Source organism: Salvelinus fontinalis, chromosome 31, assembly GCF_029448725.1.
Source record: "Salvelinus fontinalis isolate EN_2023a chromosome 31, ASM2944872v1, whole genome shotgun sequence".
NCBI classification, from domain to species: Eukaryota; Metazoa; Chordata; class Actinopteri; order Salmoniformes; family Salmonidae; genus Salvelinus; species Salvelinus fontinalis.
Genome location: NC_074695.1, coordinates 13,150,322 through 13,168,016, shown reverse-complemented (window position 1 = coordinate 13,168,016; position 17,695 = coordinate 13,150,322). Strand labels below are relative to the sequence as shown.

Below are 17,695 nucleotides of genomic sequence, written 5' to 3'. Positions count from 1 at the left end.
CCAAATCTCATCTCCTCTCTCTCCAAATCTCAATCTCCAAACTCTTGGGCAGAACACTGGCTTTTATCTTCAGGTGGAAATGGTGATTAGAGTCAGCTGCTTCTTGACGAGGGGGCGGGGTCAGCTCCAATCACCAATTAGCCTGGGGTTGACCAATCAGCTGGTTGGGGAGTATTTCAGGAAGCCATCTCCTGAAACACACACACTAAAATACAAAACAGAACACAGAAACTGGGGAACGTAACACACAGAGAGGCTCACTTTTCCATCTGGTTTAGCATATTGATATGTGGGGGGGGACAAATGTATAAGCGGTCAGTGCAATATAAACTGAAAATAAAATAACAGTTTGAAGTGTTACATTGACATCATTACTATGGAGCAGCTCATTTGAGTTTAAAGAGAAAAACATTAGATACTACAGTAACAAAATCAGGGAGTAAGCACAAGTACAAACAATACATACCATCAAGTTCTTGGAGGAAATCTTGAAAGAAATCCAAGATTTCTGTCTCCTTTTGTTTTGGAGAACCACATTCACTCATCTCTGGGGCCAGGTTTGAGATTATGTAGTGTGCATCAACCTAGACAATGAATTCCAAGACATACATTACTTTCACTATATTTCAGATACACTGGTCACCTGACCAAAACCCCATAAATAACAATCAGAATATTAAAAAGCACAGTTTGTTAATTACCATGTCATCATCGCCAATCACAAAGAGATTGAGACATTCCTTCGGTTTCTTCTGCATGACCTCAATTAAGATGTAGACATCAGGCCTTCATGCAGCTGCTGAAGCATCGCTGTACGTTTTGTGGCTAAATGCAGCAAAATGTCTCTTTAAAAAATGAAACGGAAGAGACATCGACATTCATTGAGATTTGCATATCTTACTGCAGAAACCTTGGTGCTCTTGTATGAATGGTCATGATAATGTACTCTAAAAACTAATTCGTTTGAAACATATTAAATTAAATCAGTTGACACAAATTGTGGGTTGTTGCAATGTAAGAATAATGGAATTCAGCGTAGGGTGACAGTTGAGGATTCCTTCAGTGTAGGGTGACAGTTGAGGATTCCTTCAGTGTAGGGTGACAGTTGAGGATTCCTTCAGTGTAGGGTGACAGTTGAGGATTCCTTCAGTGTAGGGTGACAGTTGAGGATTCCTTCAGTGTAGGGTGACAGTTGAGGATTCCTTCAGTGTAGGGTGACAGTTGAGGATTCCTTCAGTGTAGGGTGACAGTTGAGGATTCCTTCAGTGTAGGGTGACAGTTGAGGATTCCTTCAGTGTAGCCACAGTTGAGGATTCCTTCAGTGTAGGGTGACAGTTGAGGATTCCTTCAGTGTAGGGTGACAGGTCAAAGGTATCTTTGATCTGAAAGCACATTTTATTTTTCAAACACAACTAACTAATTGCTAAAAGATTAATGAGAAGGAAATGCTTTAAATTTCATCAACACACCGTTTCGATGAATGGGGACAACTCTGTGCCATGTACACTACACTTTGTTAGGTCCTTCAGGGTCCTGGTCAAAAGATAGTGGTAACACCACTCCTGCATATATCGTGGAGACGGTCCACCTTGTGCAAGGCTCACTGCAAATATTTCACCTGCCACTCTGGATATAAGAGAAGGTGAAATAAGAAAATGTTCCTTCATAGTATTTTTTTTTACATTTAGAAACATATGTGTTTTACAGAATTGTACATGTGCCTAACACTTTTGTACAGTACTGTATGTATGTACATACAGGTGACTATATATCGACTATGAAACAAATAGGACATGGCCTGCTTATGAGTTGCCGTGAAAGAAAGTTAGATTAATTCAACTGAAAACGGCGAGAACAGGCGTTCGTAGCTAAATGCTTTTGGTTAGCTTGAGAATAAAAATTGCATGATTTATCATTCTATGGTATGCATGTAATACAGGTATGTAATATAGTATAATGTTATGAACCGACACTGAATCGTAGGAGCTAACTACCAGGGATGCAAACTGCCGAGGGCCCAAAATGTGAACACTTTTTTTTTGTTGCACTGAAACATGCAGGGGGAAATGCAGGTTTAAACTAACTAAACAACAAAGAATATGATCTATATGATCAGTGTGTGTAAAATAAAAAGTGGTTAATGTGACTCTAACTCACAGCTAGAAAATGTAAAGAAAGTAATCCAATGTTATTTGTTGCCTAGACTTTACTGCAAATGACACTCAAGTCGTGAGAAAAAAACAATACACTAATATTGCAGTTAGCCATGACAGCCTTTATAATAGAATGCTTGTTACCATGACAGCCTTTATAATAGAACACTTGTTACCATGACAGCCTTTATAATAGAATGCTTGTTACCATGACAGCCTTTATAATAGAATGCTTGTTACCATGACAGCCTTTATAATAGAATGCTTGTTACCATGACAGCCTTTATAATAGAATGCTTGTTACCATGACAGCCTTTATAATAGAATGCTTGTTACCATGACAGCCTTTATAATAGAACGCTTGTTACCATGACAGCCTTTATAATAGAACACTTGTTACCATGACAGCCTTTATAATAGAATGCTTGTTACCATGACAGCCTTTATAATAGAATGCTTGTTACCATGACAGCCTTTATAATAGAATGCTTGTTACCATGACAGCCTTTATAATAGAATGCTTGTTACCATGACAGCCTTTATAATAGAATGCTTGTTACCATGACAGCCTTTATAATAGAATGCTTGTTACCATGACAGCCTTTATAATAGAATGCTTGTTACCATGACAGCCTTTATAATAGAATGCTTGTTACCATGACAGCCTTTATAATAGAATGCTTGTTACCATGACAGCCTTTATAATAGAATGCTTGTTACCATGACAGCCTTTATAATAGAATGCTTGTTACCATGACGGCCTTTATAATAGAATGCTTGTGACCACACACATCTAAATATTGTACTTGGGAAAAAACATTTTAAAGTAGAAATATAATGAAGCAAACAGGCATTCAATGTTTGCTCTTTTATAGTGGCCACTATAGACATCGATCAAGTGCACAAGGTTACATGTGTGCAAAAATAACGTTCACCGAGTAAAAAAAAAGGTTTAATCTCCCACACACACGTGTGTTACTTTCAAGTTCAACACAACAAAAACAATATCTTTGGGCTACACTGCACATTATGACATTGTACACTTTCTGCCTGTGGACATCTGTTCTACAATGTGCCAGCAAAAGTGAGAAAGAGGGCAAGTGTGTGGTGTTCCTTTCACCTCAGTTTAAGTCAGGCCGAGGTCCAGCTACACTTGATCCCTGAATCCACTTGTTTAACAAGCAACGCCTCATTTTCACCTAATTCTCTCATTCTGAAAATTAACCACATACTGTTGAGGGAAAACATGAGTTAACAGATAGTGGTTAGTTTGTTAGCTAGTTAACATTTCACACAGATTGCCAGGGTCCAGTAAGCAACTAACGTTAACGCGTTATAACTTGAGGAACGGCAAGGAGTCGAATAACAAAACGGCGAATTTCGCAGAAAGGTGACTAGTTTGCATCACTGAACAACCAGCTATGTAGAAGTTGAACGGAAGAACGCCCAGTGCTGCTGACCTGAAATGCCATCATTACAAAATCGATCGTACTGTAGGTGTCCTCTATGACTTCCTTTGTGTCGGAAAGAAAGGCTGAACAGTATTGGTTGGAGCCAAACTGACACTCAAAAAATTGCTGACCAATGAAGAAGCATCCTCCACACCTCCCACTAAAGCCCGCCCACAGCTGTGGGGTCAAAAGTGCAAACGAAGAGCCAGTGTTTCAATCGACAACAAAAACGTTTCAAAAGCAAAATAAAAAGAGGCACTGCAAGCAAAGAGGGCAGTCTAGTCAAAATGGAGGGTGGTTGATTGCGGAGAGTGGTTTTGTTTTCAAATACATTTTTTGTTCTTAAAATTTTGGGGGGGAATAACGTTTTGCGCTCTATTAGAAAATATTTGATTGCACATGTAACGGATGTGAAATGGCTAGCTAGTTAGCGGGTACGCGCTAATAGCGTTTCAATCAGTTACGTCACTTGCTCTGAAACCTAGAAGTAGTGTTGCCCCTTGCTCTGCAGGGGCCGCGGCCTTTGTGGAGCGATGGGTAACGACGCTTCGTGGGTGTCAGTTGTTGATGTGTGCAGAGGGTCCCTGGTTCGTGCCCGTGTCGGGGCGAGGGGACGGTCTAAAGTTATACTGTTACATTGATGCTGTTGACCCGGATCACTGGTTGCTGCGGAAAAGGAGGAGGTCGAAAGGGGGGTGAGTGTAACGGATGTGAAATGGCTAGCTAGTTAGCGGGTACGCGCTAATAGCGTTTCAATCGGTTACGTCACTTGCTCTGAGACTTGAAGTAGGGTTTCCCCTTGCTCTGCACGGGCTGTGGCTTTTGTGGAGCGATGGGTAACGATGCTTCGTGGGTGACTGTTGTTGATGTGTGCAGAGGGTCCCTGGTTCGCGCCCGTGTTGGGGCGAGGGGACGCCATAAAGTTATATTGTTACACAGATTTGTAATTTGTTTTACTTTGAAGCCTCGTTTTTGCTTTCAAAACAATTATTTTTGATTGAAAAGAAAAACTTTTTGCTCTCGACAAAAATACAAATGTATCTCCATAGCTTGTGCCCATAGACGGGGGGCGCGGGATGTTCCACAATGCTGGAAAGGGGGTCAGAGTTAAAAAGTTTGGGAACACCTGGTGCAGAGATCATTGTACCATCTAAACCGCTGTGAAATATCTTCTCCATAACCGAAAACATTGTATTTTCAAAACTGAAAGTAAAAGACGCAAAACATTTACTTAAGCAAGGGAAGCATATAAATAGTGAACATATTGTATAACAGATCTACCGCTTCTTAAACTTGCTTTAAATGATCATGACAGATCTACAACTCAAATTTCTATGCGAATTTGGTCTGGTCGCACAAAAAGTGACATATTTCAGCTTTAATGTTAGGTAAGATTGGAGTTGAGGGTATTGACGTCCCAAGGATCCCAGATAGTACTAACCATGGAAAGTCCCTCGTAAACAAAAATTAAAGCTTTGGAGTTGAGGGTAGGGCAGTCACAAAGATTCCATGGTTATTGCTAAGTCCCTCATAAACAAAAGTTAGTCTGAGTTCATACCGCAATTGGACTATTTTATAACTGGGTTTTTCTCTGTGAGAAGGGATAGAATAGGTGGTTCGGGTGGTAGGTCTGCTACATTTATCAAAGAACATGAATGCGTGGCAGCAGAGATTTGTAGAAAAGGGGGTGAAATCACGTTGTTTAATTACTATAATCCTTGTCAACCCAATTCTGTTTCTGAAGTAGACATAGTTGCGAAATCCAGTTCAGGTTATAAGGAGATAAAGTGTGGAGATTTCAATGCACATAACATCTTGTGGGGCAGCAATAGCACAGGTTTAGTGGTTGAAGATTTTTTTGGAGCGGATGGGACTAGTTTGTATAATTGATGGTCAGCGGACACGGGTAAATGTGACTAGAGGTACATCGTCATGTTCATATCTTATATTGGTGTCCTCCATTGCTGGTATATGTGAGTGGGATGTGATGAAATAATCCACAATAGACAGTGATCACTTCCCAGTCAAGTGCAACATAAGTCTCAACATATGTTTTCAGAAAAGGGAACTGGTTTCAAATTGGTGCTTTGACAAAGCAAACTGGGACCTTTTTTACAATGTGTGAAAAGGAGAGTCATAAAATGTCATTTGAAGTTTCGGTAAAACACTGTGCTTCATCTGTGAATTCAGTCATATTGGATGCTGGGGATGGTAGATGGGATGGTAGATGAAAAATAGTTCCTTGGTGGACTGAAGCATGTACTAAGGCCATCAATAATCGTGATAATGCTTTAAAAACTTTGAAGAATTACTTGACATTTGATAGCATGATAGTCTTTCAGAGAGAGAGAGCGCTTTGGCTAGGAAAGTCATTAAGAATGGCAAAGAAAGGTGTTTGGCAGGAATTCTGTTCTTCAATAGCTTCAGTACTCAACTGGTGGACCAGATCCAGAACAGGGTAAATACGGACCACAGGTTACTACTCCAATAAATTACATTATCCAGCCGAACCTTTGCCACCTAGGAAATGTGTGTGACCGGACCTTCTCAAATAGTACTTGAGTACCCCTGTTCTATAGTAAGGGAAACAACTGGGGGATGTGTGGAAAAGGTTAAAGTGGATGATGGGGAAAGGAAAGACAGAACAGATATCTGTGTTATATGAGGAAGATGTTATGGCTGTTTCAAACAAAGAAAAAGCAGACAGTCTGGGAAGAGCTTTTTCAGCAGTGTATAAAGTTGACAATCTAAGTGATGAATGTAAAAGATTTAAGGAAGAAAAGCTAAGAATGTATGAAGATGTATACCATAAGAAGTGTGATTCTGGAGAATGGCTGGATGCTTAATTAACCATGTTTGAAATAACGAGGGCTTTGGAGGGGTGTGGTTGTACTGCTCCAGGTGAGGATCCATTATGTTACATTATGTTTAAACATCTGCCTACAGAAGTTTTGGGAAAGATTGGGTTTATTTAACAAAATATAGAGGACAGGAGTGCTACCATCTGGATGGAAATGTGCTGTGGTGTTGCCTTTTGTGAAACCTGGTAAAGATCCATCCTGCTAGTTATAGACCTATTAGACTTGCATCAAATCTCTGTAAATTAATGGAACAGTTGATTGTAGGCAGATGTATTACCTTGTACATAGGGGTCTATTAAGTCCATACCAGAGTGGATTCAGAAAAGGAAGGACTAATCTATGCAAGAGACAAATAATTTGTTAATCTGTATATTCAACAGAAATGTTTGCGTTGATTTTTGGTTTGAAATGGATAGAGGTGCGACCAAGAAGAGTAGTAATATTGTTGGGACTCTGCGTCAGTTTTGTGTAGTTTAACATCTGGAAAGTCAGAACGTGAGGATTTATGGTTAGAAGCAATGACGCTGTTGTTGGGTTTACAAAGAAATGGTATTGAAATTAATTATACAGGTGCAGTGGGTACAGGGGGAAATAAAACATGAATTCTAAAAAATGGGTTAGATTTTTAGCAGAGACAATGGGATGATGTAAGGGAAGACATTTTTATTGTACAAGGAAATCTATACGGGAGATAGTGTCATGTAATGGGAATAGTAGGGGGGAAATTGTTGTGTAAAATTAGATTTGAGCAGACAGGATTGGATTCATCTTTGAAATTGATAGGGAAAAATGGTACTGGAATGTGTAATGGCTGTACGGTAGAGGAAACGGTTGAACACTTATTATTTTGTGAGATGTGTGATGTAGAACGGGAGAGGTTGTGTGACAGGGTCAGAGGAGTTGGACAGGAATGGGGAGTGGGTGGTATTTTTGGTGGGGGTGATGGAAGTAGTGAGGTTTGTAGAGAATTATTTTATAAAAAATTCAGGGTAACTTAAGAGAATATGTTCAATCAAATGTAATCAATCAAATGTATTTATAAAACCCTTTTTACATCAGCTGATGTCACAAAGTGCTGTATAGAAACCCAGCCTAAAACCCCAAACAGCAAGCAATGCAGATGTAGAAGAGCGGTGGCTCTGGAAAAATTCCCTAGAAAGGCAGGAACCTAGGAAGAAACCTAGAGAGGAACCAGGCTCTGAGGGGTGGCCAGTCCTCTTCTGGCTGTGCCGGGTGAAGATAGTACATGGCCAGATTGCTTCGCTTCCTTTAGTGCATACGCTGTCCAGCCATTTGTGTAGCCAAGACAAGTAGCGGTATAGATAGGTCGTGACTGGCCTCACACAGTAGGTGCTGATGCACCTGTTAGTTGCTTGCGATTCGCCAATTTCAAGAACAAGAAGTCTGAGTTCTACAGGTAAGACTGCTCTATTAATTGTGTAAGACGATTCACATCCTTAAGTGCATTGTACCATCTTAATTACCCACTTTAAAATATATTTTCCATTACCAAAAATGTTGTATTTCCAAAATGAAAATAAAAGACGCAAAACATTTATTTAAACATGAGAAGCATAGAAACAGTGAACATACTCTGTATAACAGATCTACCGCTTCTTAGACTTGCTTTAAATGAGAATGACAGATCTATAACTCAAATTTATATGCACATTTGGTCTGGTCGCCCAAAAGGTACATACTGCAACTTTAAGGGTTAGGGACGTCCCAATGATCCCAGATAGCACTAACGCTGGAAAGTATCGTTCCTAAACGAAAGTGTAAACTAGTCCGACTTAATCTAACAGGTAAGACTGCTCTGTTACGTGTGTAGGAAAAGTGTATTCAATATTGATTAACTATGTATAATATCGTATTTTGAAATATGATTTTCGTATTCGAAATGAACTGTTAGCTAAAGTGTTATTTTACGTTAGTTAGTGCTAGCCCTAAAGGACACGACGACGTCCAGCCAAGACAATAAAATACCAACACCAAGAGACTGGTCAGCGTTATTTTAGCTAGATACAGGCTTAAAGTGTAACATTAAGTAGCATAACCGTAACAACATGTAACATATGACTCTGCTTTGGGAGTTTTGATGCGTATACTAATGCAAAGTGACACCTCACTTTTAAATTGTTCGAGTTATTACTTAAAACCGATCAGAATTCCGAAGGTGCAATTTCGAAATTGGGTAGAGTGTCATCAGTTTCTCTCTTGCATAACAATTTGTAACTTGTCAGAAATGTCCAGATCAACTAGCTATGTCAGCAAACATTTTAGCTAGGTTTTATAGCCCATAGATTTTGTTGTAAGTGTTTGAGACACTCAAAGATGACATGAATACACATTAGACATGGCTAAATGTATAGAATTGCAAGAAAATTACCTTTTAAAACAGCAAAATGTTCTCTGCACCCCGTGACAAAATGTGTATAATTGCAGGAAATATGTTTTAAACCTGCTAAATTCTCTACACCAACAAGAGGGGTGTGAACAGTTTGTGTCATGAACAGTGCTTGTGCCCTTAGAAATAGACATGGGCGCGGGATGTTCCTCAATGATGGAAGGGGGGCCTGAGTTAAACAGTTTGGGAACCCCTGGTGTAGAGAGTCATTGTACCATCTAAACCACTGTGAAATACTCTACATGAAAAAGTATGTGGACAACTGCTCGTTGAACAACTTATTCCATTATCATGGGCATTAATATGGAGTTGGTCCCCCCTTTGCTGCTATAACAGCCTCCACTCTTCTGGGAAGGATTTCCACTAGATGTTGGAACATTGCTGTGGGGACTTGCTTCCCTTCAGCCACGAGGATTAGTGACGTTGAGCGATTAGGCTTGGCTCGCAGTCGGTGTTCCAATTCATCCCGAAGGTGTTCGATGGGGTTGAGGTCAGGGCTCTGCAGGCCAGTCAAGATCTTCCACACTGAACTCAACAAAAAAATTCTGTACGGACCTCGCTTAGGGTATTAGAATTTGTTCTTAACTGACTTGCCTAGTTAAATAAAGGTTAAAATAAAATATTGGTGAGTAAAAAAAAACTAACCCTTTTTAACACAAGGGCATACATTTATGGTCCAGCATGACACCACTGTTGTACTACAAATCACTGTGTGATACAAGGCATTTGGTTGCTGGCAATGGGAGACAGCATTTTTAGGTTTTAATATGTTGGTTCACATAAAACAGAAAAATGTAATTGCCGTATACGATAAGATTCCATTGAACCAAAAATAATCAGTTCTAATTTAACGTTTGTTAAATAGTGTACGGAAAATATTTTAATATTGTATGATATTAAACTTTTCCAATTTTATTTGTGTGTGACTCAAGGTCTACATGAGGATTGACGACAACCGGGATGTTCTTAGTTCAAATCTAAGATTCCAGGGTAGTGGACCTTCTTCCACTGAGATGTTGAGGATTGGAGAACCATGGCTCAGTTTCAAAGCTTGATATGGATAGTAAGTTAAACGTTTGGGTTTTGTAAGCTTAGTAGCTTGGCATCATTTTACGCTACAGCAGTAAATGGCACCAGACAGTATGCTCAGAGTGTACACCAATGATGTACAGTGCATTTGGAAAGTTCAGACCCCTTCACCTTTTCCACATTTTGTTACATTACAGCCTTATTCTAAAATGAATTAAATCAATATTTTTCCTCATAAATCTAAACACAATACCCCATAATGACAAAGCAAAATAAGATACCTTATTTACATAAGTATACAGATCCTTTGCAATGAGACTCGAAATTGAGCTCAGGTGCATCCTGTTTCCATTGATCATCCTTGAAATGTTTTTACAACTTGATTGGAGTCCTCCAGTGGTAAATTAAATTGATTGGACATGATTTGGAAAGGCACACATCTATGTATATAAGGTCTCACAGTTGACAGTGCATGTCAGAGAAAAAACCAAGCCGTGAGGTCGAAGGAATTGTCCATAGAGCACCGAGACAGGGTTGTGCCGAGGCACAGATCTGGGGAAGGGTATCAAAAAATGTCTGCAGTATTGAAGGTCCCCAAGAACACAGTGGCCTCCATCATTCTTAAATGGAAGAATTTTGGAACCACCAAGACTCTTCCTAGAGCTAGCCGCCCGGCCAAACCGAGCAATCAGGGGGAGAAGGGCTTTGGTCAGGGAGGTGACCAAGAATCCGATGGTCACTTTGACAGAGTTCCAGAGTTCCTCTGTGGAGATGGGAGAACCTTCCAGAAGGACAACCATCTGTGCAGCACTCCATCAATCAGGCCTTTATGGTAGAGTGGCCAGACGGAAGCCACAAGGCAATGACAGCCCGCTTGGAGTTTGCCAAATGACTGAATGCTAAGGTTCTCTTCTGGAGGAAACCTGGCACCATCCCAACTCTGAAGCATGGTGGTGGCAGCATCATGCTGTGGGGATGTTATTCAGCGGCAGGGTCTGGGAGACTAGTCAGGATCGAGGCAAAGCTGAACGGAGCAAAGTACAGAGAGATCCTTGATGAAAACCTGCTCCAGAGCGCTCAGGACCTCAGACTGGCAAAGGTTCACCTTCCACCAGGACAATGACCCTAAGCTCACTGCCAAGACCATGCAGGAGTGACTTTAGGACAAGTCTCTGAATGTTGTCCAGCCAGAGCCCGATCGAACATCTCTGGAGAGACCTGAAAATAGCTGTGTAGCGAAGCTCCCCATCCAACCTGACAGAGCTTGAGAGGATCTGCAGAGAAGACTGGGAGAATCTCTCCAAATACAGGCGTGCCAAGCTTGTAGCGTCATACCCAAGAAGACTCAAGGCTGTAATCACTGCCAAAGGTGCTTCAACAAAGTACTGAGTAATGGGTCTGAATGTGAATGTGATATTTCAATGATTTATTTATATATAATATTAATTATACATTTGCAAAAAAATCTAAACATGTTTTTGCTTTCTCATTATGGAGTATTGTGTGTAGATTGAGGGACAAAACTATTTAATACATTTTAGAATAAGGCTGTAACATAGCAAAATGTGGAAAAAGTCAAGGGGTCTGAATACTTTCTGAATGCACTGTATATTGGAAGCAGTTCTCAATAGGAATGAATGGATTTTTACATTCAATAAAATGTTTCAATGGTGAAATGACTTGTATTTTATTATTTCTTTGTTGAAGTGGGGACAGTAATATTACTACAAAAAAACTAACGAATAGGTCAAGTTTAATTCACGTCATATAATTAATAAGTATGCATTACTGTGTCTAATAGAATATAGGCTACTTATCAAAAACGAATGTAGACATTAATACATGCATTTCTATAACTTTCTAAATCTTTACCAAAATGGCTGCATGGTGCTCAATTCAGCGCCCTTTTAGTCATCCTGGCTTTATACTCCATTTTTGTTTTGAAAATGGTTTGGTCTTTGAACATTGTCAAATCTTCCAGCAGGGGACATGGCCTTGCAAAAGCAAATTATTATATTTCCTCTTTGAAAAAAATCAATCTGAGTAAGTAAATTTCACTAACATTTATTAATCAAAACATGGAAATCTTAACTATGCTTTCTCTCTATTTGGAACTTTCAATCTGAACTCTCCTCCTGTCACATCTCTACCTTAACCCCAAACTCTCTTCAACCCTGCTTCGTCAATGTGTGACCCCCCCTATTTTTCAACTGTGGTAATGTGTTCATTTTCTGTATTTACAGATGAACCTAGCTATCATTTTGACACTTCTAACCATTGAGCGCTCTAGTGCATGTGGTAGAGCAGAGTACAGAACAGGTGTTGAATGCTGTCCTATGTGTTCTCCAGGTAAGGACCAGCTCTGTATACTATATGGATTATTATGAAGAAAATACATTTCAATACCAATCAATCCATGTCACTGATCTTCTATCCCACAGGAAACCGGGTACATAAACACTGTACAGAATTTACAAGTACTTCCTGTGCCCCCTGTACCGACTCCACTTTCCTTGATGAACCCAATGGTCTTACGGCATGCATACTGTGTACAAATTGTGACCCAGGCTTTGGTTTGATGGTAAAGCAGCCATGTAGACCTTCATCAGATACGGTCTGTGGGACACTGGAGGGGTTCTACTGTCTAGACCCAACTAAGGATGGTTGTAGAGCAGCCCAGAGACACAGCAGCTGTAAACCTGGCCAATACATCAGTCACACAGGTATGTCTTCATGCAAATCTTCCATTGACATCAGTACATGATTTATGCAGTCATGAGTTAAGCACATCTCAAGTTAGGATCCTTAATGAGTTTCACCCTGTGTTGGTGCAGGAACAACATCTACAGATACTGTGTGTTCTGACTGTACTGGTGATACCTATTCAGATGGATCATTTACATCCTGCCAGCCACACACACAGTAAGTGTGGCTCATGCAAATGGTTATTTGCGTCAAATACTGCAATATGCGAACAGTTTTCATAATGTAGAACTGAAAGTTGGATGACTAAATTGTTGATTATCAGTGGTCTATTTCTCTTATTATAGATGTGATACCTTGAAGCTTCAGCAAATTAAACCTGGAACTCATTGGTCTGACTCTGAATGTGGACCACAGACCTCCCCTCCCATAGCAATAATATATGCTGTGGTGGGGGTGGGGGTGGTGGTACTAGCTGTGATAGCAGCAGTAGTGATAGTAACTACTACAAGAAGAAAAAGAAAAGATCCTATACCTGGTGAGATTATTTGGGGGAATTGTACAGTTTCATTTGTTTTAATTGCCCAGATGAACAAGTGAGAAACATCCAACACTGAATCAAATCACATTTTATTTGTCACATGCACCAAATACAACGGGTGTAGACTTTACCGTGAAATGTTGCTTACAAGCCCTTCCAAATGATGCAGTTAACAAATAAATACAAAATAGTAACACGAGGATCCAAATAAAATACACAAGAATGCAGCTATATATACAGGGCATAGAGTACAGTTCCCGTGTGGCTCAGTTGGTAGAGCATGGCGCTTGCAATGCCAGGGCTGTGGGTTCAATTACCACGGGGAACAGTATGGAAAATGTATGCACTCACTACTGTAAGTAGCTCTGGAAAAGAGCCTCTGCTAAATAAATACAATAATGGATACCTAATGGATACAGGAAGTACCAGTACAAGATCACACAAGATGAATAAAACTAAATACACAATAAATGTTCTGAAAATCATGACAACACCCCTGTCAAACAGTATGTTATCAAGTTCTAAATGAGTTTTTGTTTCAATGTTGATTCTTGTACTTTTCCAGAGACACAAATCCCTACAGAGGTATGTTAATGAATAACCCCCAATACCCACTTTATACAGCAGTATTTTCTATCATACTCACTGTGGTAAGGAGATGGCTGACATGAATTTATATTCCCACAAGGGTTGCACTTTTTAATGTTTTATTGAGTTGAGGTTTCCTTTTACTAGGTATCAGACACAGAGGGAACATCAATGCTGTTTGTGGGAACAGGTAAGGTAGCCGATAACATCAGAATGGTATAGTATGCTTGAGTTCATGAATTTCAGCCAGATTTGAACTAAAACGTGTCTTCTTATGAATATAATACAGATTCAAGCCTCCAGGACATACATCAGAACAAACACAAAGGAGATTTTGTAAGACACTGAACCTGGTCTTTGGATACTGGTGCCAGATACATTGAGCAATTGCCCTTGAACTGAGGAAATCTACAGATGATTCCACAACATCCCCATGGACCTTATGCATCTGTTGATGATGTACTGTAGATTCTGTTGACACAAACTGTGCAAAGGACATACGAATGAGATTTCCTGGACACTGGTATGGGGAAAAAATGGGATCCATTTGTTGAGTGACCATGGATTTGTATAATCCCACAGAGGAAACATCAAGATGCAATGGTGCAGTGTATGTCCAGTGTCACCCATTTTTTAAATTTTGTTAAACTTTTATTTAACTAGGCAAGTCAGTTAAGAACAAATTCTTATTTACAATGACGGCCTACCCCGGACGATGCTGGGCCAATTGTGCACCGCCCTATGGGACTCGCAATCATGGCCGGATGGGATACAGCCTGGATTAGAACCAGGGGCTGTAGCGACTCCTCTTGCACTGAGATGCAGTGCCTTAGATCGCTGCACCACTCGGGAGCCCTGATGCATAGCAACGGGACAAATGTTCTGTAAACAGTTCTATTCTTACAATCCTCCTAAAATATATATTTTATTGTCACACTGGGATACGTGCTGTGAAATGTGTTGTTTTACAGGGTCAGCCATAGGAGTACTCTGCCCCTGGAGTAAATTAGGGTTAACTGCCTTGCTCAAGGACACATCGACAGATTTTTCACCTTGATTGTATAGTTATTTATATTGTACAGTTCCTTTGTGTTTAATGTGTATGTTGTAGGTATTGTATTATACGTTGCACATTATTCATTGCATTGATAATGTATTGATGTTTTTGATTACATGGGTTTACAGTCTATTCTATTGATTCCTTTTGATTTTCTGTAAGTCATGGGTTGTGATTGTTTCACCACCATCAGTGCTCAACCTATTGTTGCTGTAAGTGTATTGCTGGTGACTAATCTAATGTCCCCTCTTGGGATTAATAAGTAGAGGATCTGCAATAAAATGAATACAATTAGGCCAGCTAACTTTCTTAGTGTTTTATGTACAAGTGTCCCAATGACATTAGCTAAATTGTAAAAATGCTATTGAATAAAGCAAAATGTGAACTGCAAGGATGTGAGTAGGTCAGTTTAGTTAATCTGTATAATGAACCTCCTGATATTTCAGACGTGTATTATTGACTAAATTCCAAAACAATTCTTAATTTTTTCAGAGATTCCAAATGAGAAGGATTATGGTGACATTCCTTTAAAAAGTGCATCCTTCCTTGAAGACTTACTGATTGGACAGGTGAATTGGCTCCACATGGGTTTCACCTGTCATTTATACCTCGAGGAAGGATGGAAGGCAGTGGCGGTCAGTGCCGTTTAAGATTAGGGAGGACGATTTATTTTAACGAGCATGGTCTTATTTCTATTACAGCATATTGGATGACTCATTCATATTCCACTCACCCAGCTCAATGTAACAGGCTAGGCTAGGTTTAGGCTACTACATAATACTCTAATTATCCCTATACCCATCATGAGATTGCTACAACCTAGCCTACGAATGAAAGTTTACAACGTACAACATGTCGAGAAATCAAGGTGACAGACAGTGACACATTCAATACTGCCTTACACACTCTTACCTGCATCTAGCTGATCTAGGGTGTAATCAATAGTCCAAACAACTGCAAACAAGAGTTTCTATTGGACAAATTTAAGAATGTTTATCCCCATTTCGTTCCGTTTGCTTCTAAGAAATGTTTTTCAACAGAATCGGCAGAATGAATTCACCCCTGATCACCCGCAAACACATTTCACTTTCATAGCAGCCCCATACAAACAGTATGATCACTAGGCTTGGTGTATAAATCCTTTTCACATCTATGCGCTCTCCTCTCACCTTTTCCCTTCGCTTGTGGACTTAAACAGCTGTCTGTGAACATGCGAAAAAACATTTTCCAAGCCAAACCTTCCTACTATTACCGCTACACACAGCCTACATCGTTGTCATCATATTAGCTAACGTCATAGTCAACATAGCTACTATAACTAACGCGTTAGTAAACCCACTACAATCATGCAATACAGTGTTTAGCAAGCAGTTTTTTATAAAAAATATTTTTATTAAAAAAATTGAATTCACCTTTTTTTTTAACCAGGTAGGCCAGTTGAGAACAACTTCTCATTTACAACTGCGACCTGGCCAAGATATAGCAAAGCAGTGTGACAAAAACAACACAGAGTTACACAAACAAGCGTATAGTCAATAACACAATAGAAAAATCTATGAACAGTGTGTGCAAATATAGAAGAGTAGGGAGGTATGGCAATAAATAGGCCATAGAGGCGAAATAATTACAATTTAGCATTAACACTGGAGTGATAGATGTGCAGATGATGATGTGCAGGTAGAGATACTGGGGTGCAAAAGAGCAAGAGGATAAATAACAATATGGGGATGAGGTAGTTGGGTGTGTTATTTACAGATTGGTTGTGTACAGGTACAGTGATCGGTAAGCTGTTTTGACAGCTGTTGCTTAAAGTTAGAGGGAGATATAAGACTATAAGATTTTTGCAATTGTTCCAGTCATTGGCAGCAGAGAACCGGAAGGAAAGGCGGCCAAAGTGAGTGTTGGCTTTGGGGATTACCAGTGAAATATACTTGCTGGAGCGCGTGCTACGGGTGAGTGTTGCTATGGTGACCAGTGAGCTGAGGTAAGGCGGGCTTTACCTAGCAAAGACTTATAGATGACCTGGAGCCAGTGGGTTTGGCGACGAATATATAGTGAGGGCCAGCTAACGAGAGCATACAGATTGCAGTGGTGGGTAGTATGTGGGGCTTTGGTGACAACGGATGGCACTGTGATAGAATATATCCAGTTTGCTGAGAAGAGTGTTGGAGGTCATTTTGTAAATTACGTCGCCGAAGTCAAGGATCGGTAGGATAGTCAGTTTTACGAGGGTATGTTTGGCAGCCTGAGTGAAGGAGGCTTTGTTGCGAAATAGGAACCCGATTCTAGATTTAGTTTTGGATTGGAGATGCTTAATGTGAGTCTGGAAGGAGAGTTTACAGTCTAACCAGACACCTAGGTATTTGTAGTTGTCCACATATTCTAAGTCAGAACCGTCCAGAGTAGTGATGCTAGACGGGCGGGCGGGTGCAGGCAGCGATCGGTTGAAGAGCATGCATTTAGTTTTACTTGCATTTAAGAGCAGTTGGAGGCCACGGAAGGAGTGTTGTATGGCATTGAAGCTCGCCTGGAGGGTTGTTAACACAGTGTCCAAAGAAGGGCCAGATGTATTCAGAATGGTGTCGTCTGCGTAGAGGTGGATCAGAGAATCACCATTAGCAAGAGCGACATCATTGATATATATACAGAGAAAAGAGTCGGCCCGAGAATTGAACCCTGTCGCACCCCATTAGAGACTGCCAGAGGTCCGGACAACAGGCCTTCCGATTTGACACACTGAACTCTATCTGAGAAGTAGTTGGTGAACCAGGCGAGAAAGTCATTTGAGAAACCAAGGCTATTGAGTCTGCCGATAAGAATGCGGTGATTGACAGTCTAAAGCCTTGGCACGGTCGATGAATATGGCTGCACAGTACTGTCTTTTATCAATGGCGGTTATGGCATC

At 40.2% G+C, this 17,695-nt stretch overlaps 1 protein-coding gene and 1 long non-coding RNA gene across 3 annotated transcripts; one reads left to right on the top strand and one right to left on the bottom strand.

Moving 5' to 3' along the window:
• Positions 1 to 246: 246 nt before the first annotated feature.
• LOC129829582 (uncharacterized) lies at positions 247 to 1,410 on the bottom strand. Its single transcript, XR_008755412.1, has 3 exons — positions 702 to 1,410; positions 467 to 584; positions 247 to 269 (listed from the first exon to the last, which is right to left on the bottom strand). It is a non-coding gene; the product is annotated as an uncharacterized LOC129829582 (long non-coding RNA).
• A 6,768-nt stretch (positions 1,411 to 8,178) lies between these two features.
• On the top strand, positions 8,179 to 15,089 carry LOC129829563 (tumor necrosis factor receptor superfamily member 14-like). 2 transcript variants are annotated; one of them, XM_055891335.1, is made up of 10 exons: positions 8,179 to 8,270; positions 9,805 to 9,935; positions 11,883 to 11,944; positions 12,145 to 12,250; positions 12,343 to 12,624; positions 12,736 to 12,823; positions 12,952 to 13,142; positions 13,711 to 13,730; positions 13,881 to 13,923; positions 14,023 to 15,089. In XM_055891335.1, the coding sequence occupies exons 4-10, from the start codon at positions 12,145 to 12,147 to the stop codon at positions 14,079 to 14,081; spliced, it is 789 nt and encodes a 262-aa protein (XP_055747310.1). In that variant the 5' UTR covers positions 8,179 to 8,270; positions 9,805 to 9,935; positions 11,883 to 11,944; the 3' UTR covers positions 14,082 to 15,089. The 2 variants fall into 2 exon arrangements, with proteins under 2 accessions (XP_055747310.1, XP_055747309.1); XM_055891334.1 differs by lacking the exon at positions 11,883 to 11,944.
• The last annotated feature ends 2,606 nt before the right edge of the window (positions 15,090 to 17,695 follow it).

What these genes read in the sequence shown, in the direction of transcription:
- LOC129829563 (XM_055891334.1), top strand. Translation starts at nt 9,906, where the DNA reads ATGGCTCAGTTTCAAAGCTTGATATGGATA. An exon ending in TCCTGCCAGCCACACACACA is followed by an intron (nt 12,824 to 12,951) that starts GTAAGTGTGGCT and finishes CTCTTATTATAG; the next exon opens with ATGTGATACCTTGAAGCTTC. An exon ending in AATGCTGTTTGTGGGAACAG is followed by an intron (nt 13,924 to 14,022) that starts GTAAGGTAGCCG and finishes AATATAATACAG; the next exon opens with ATTCAAGCCTCCAGGACATA.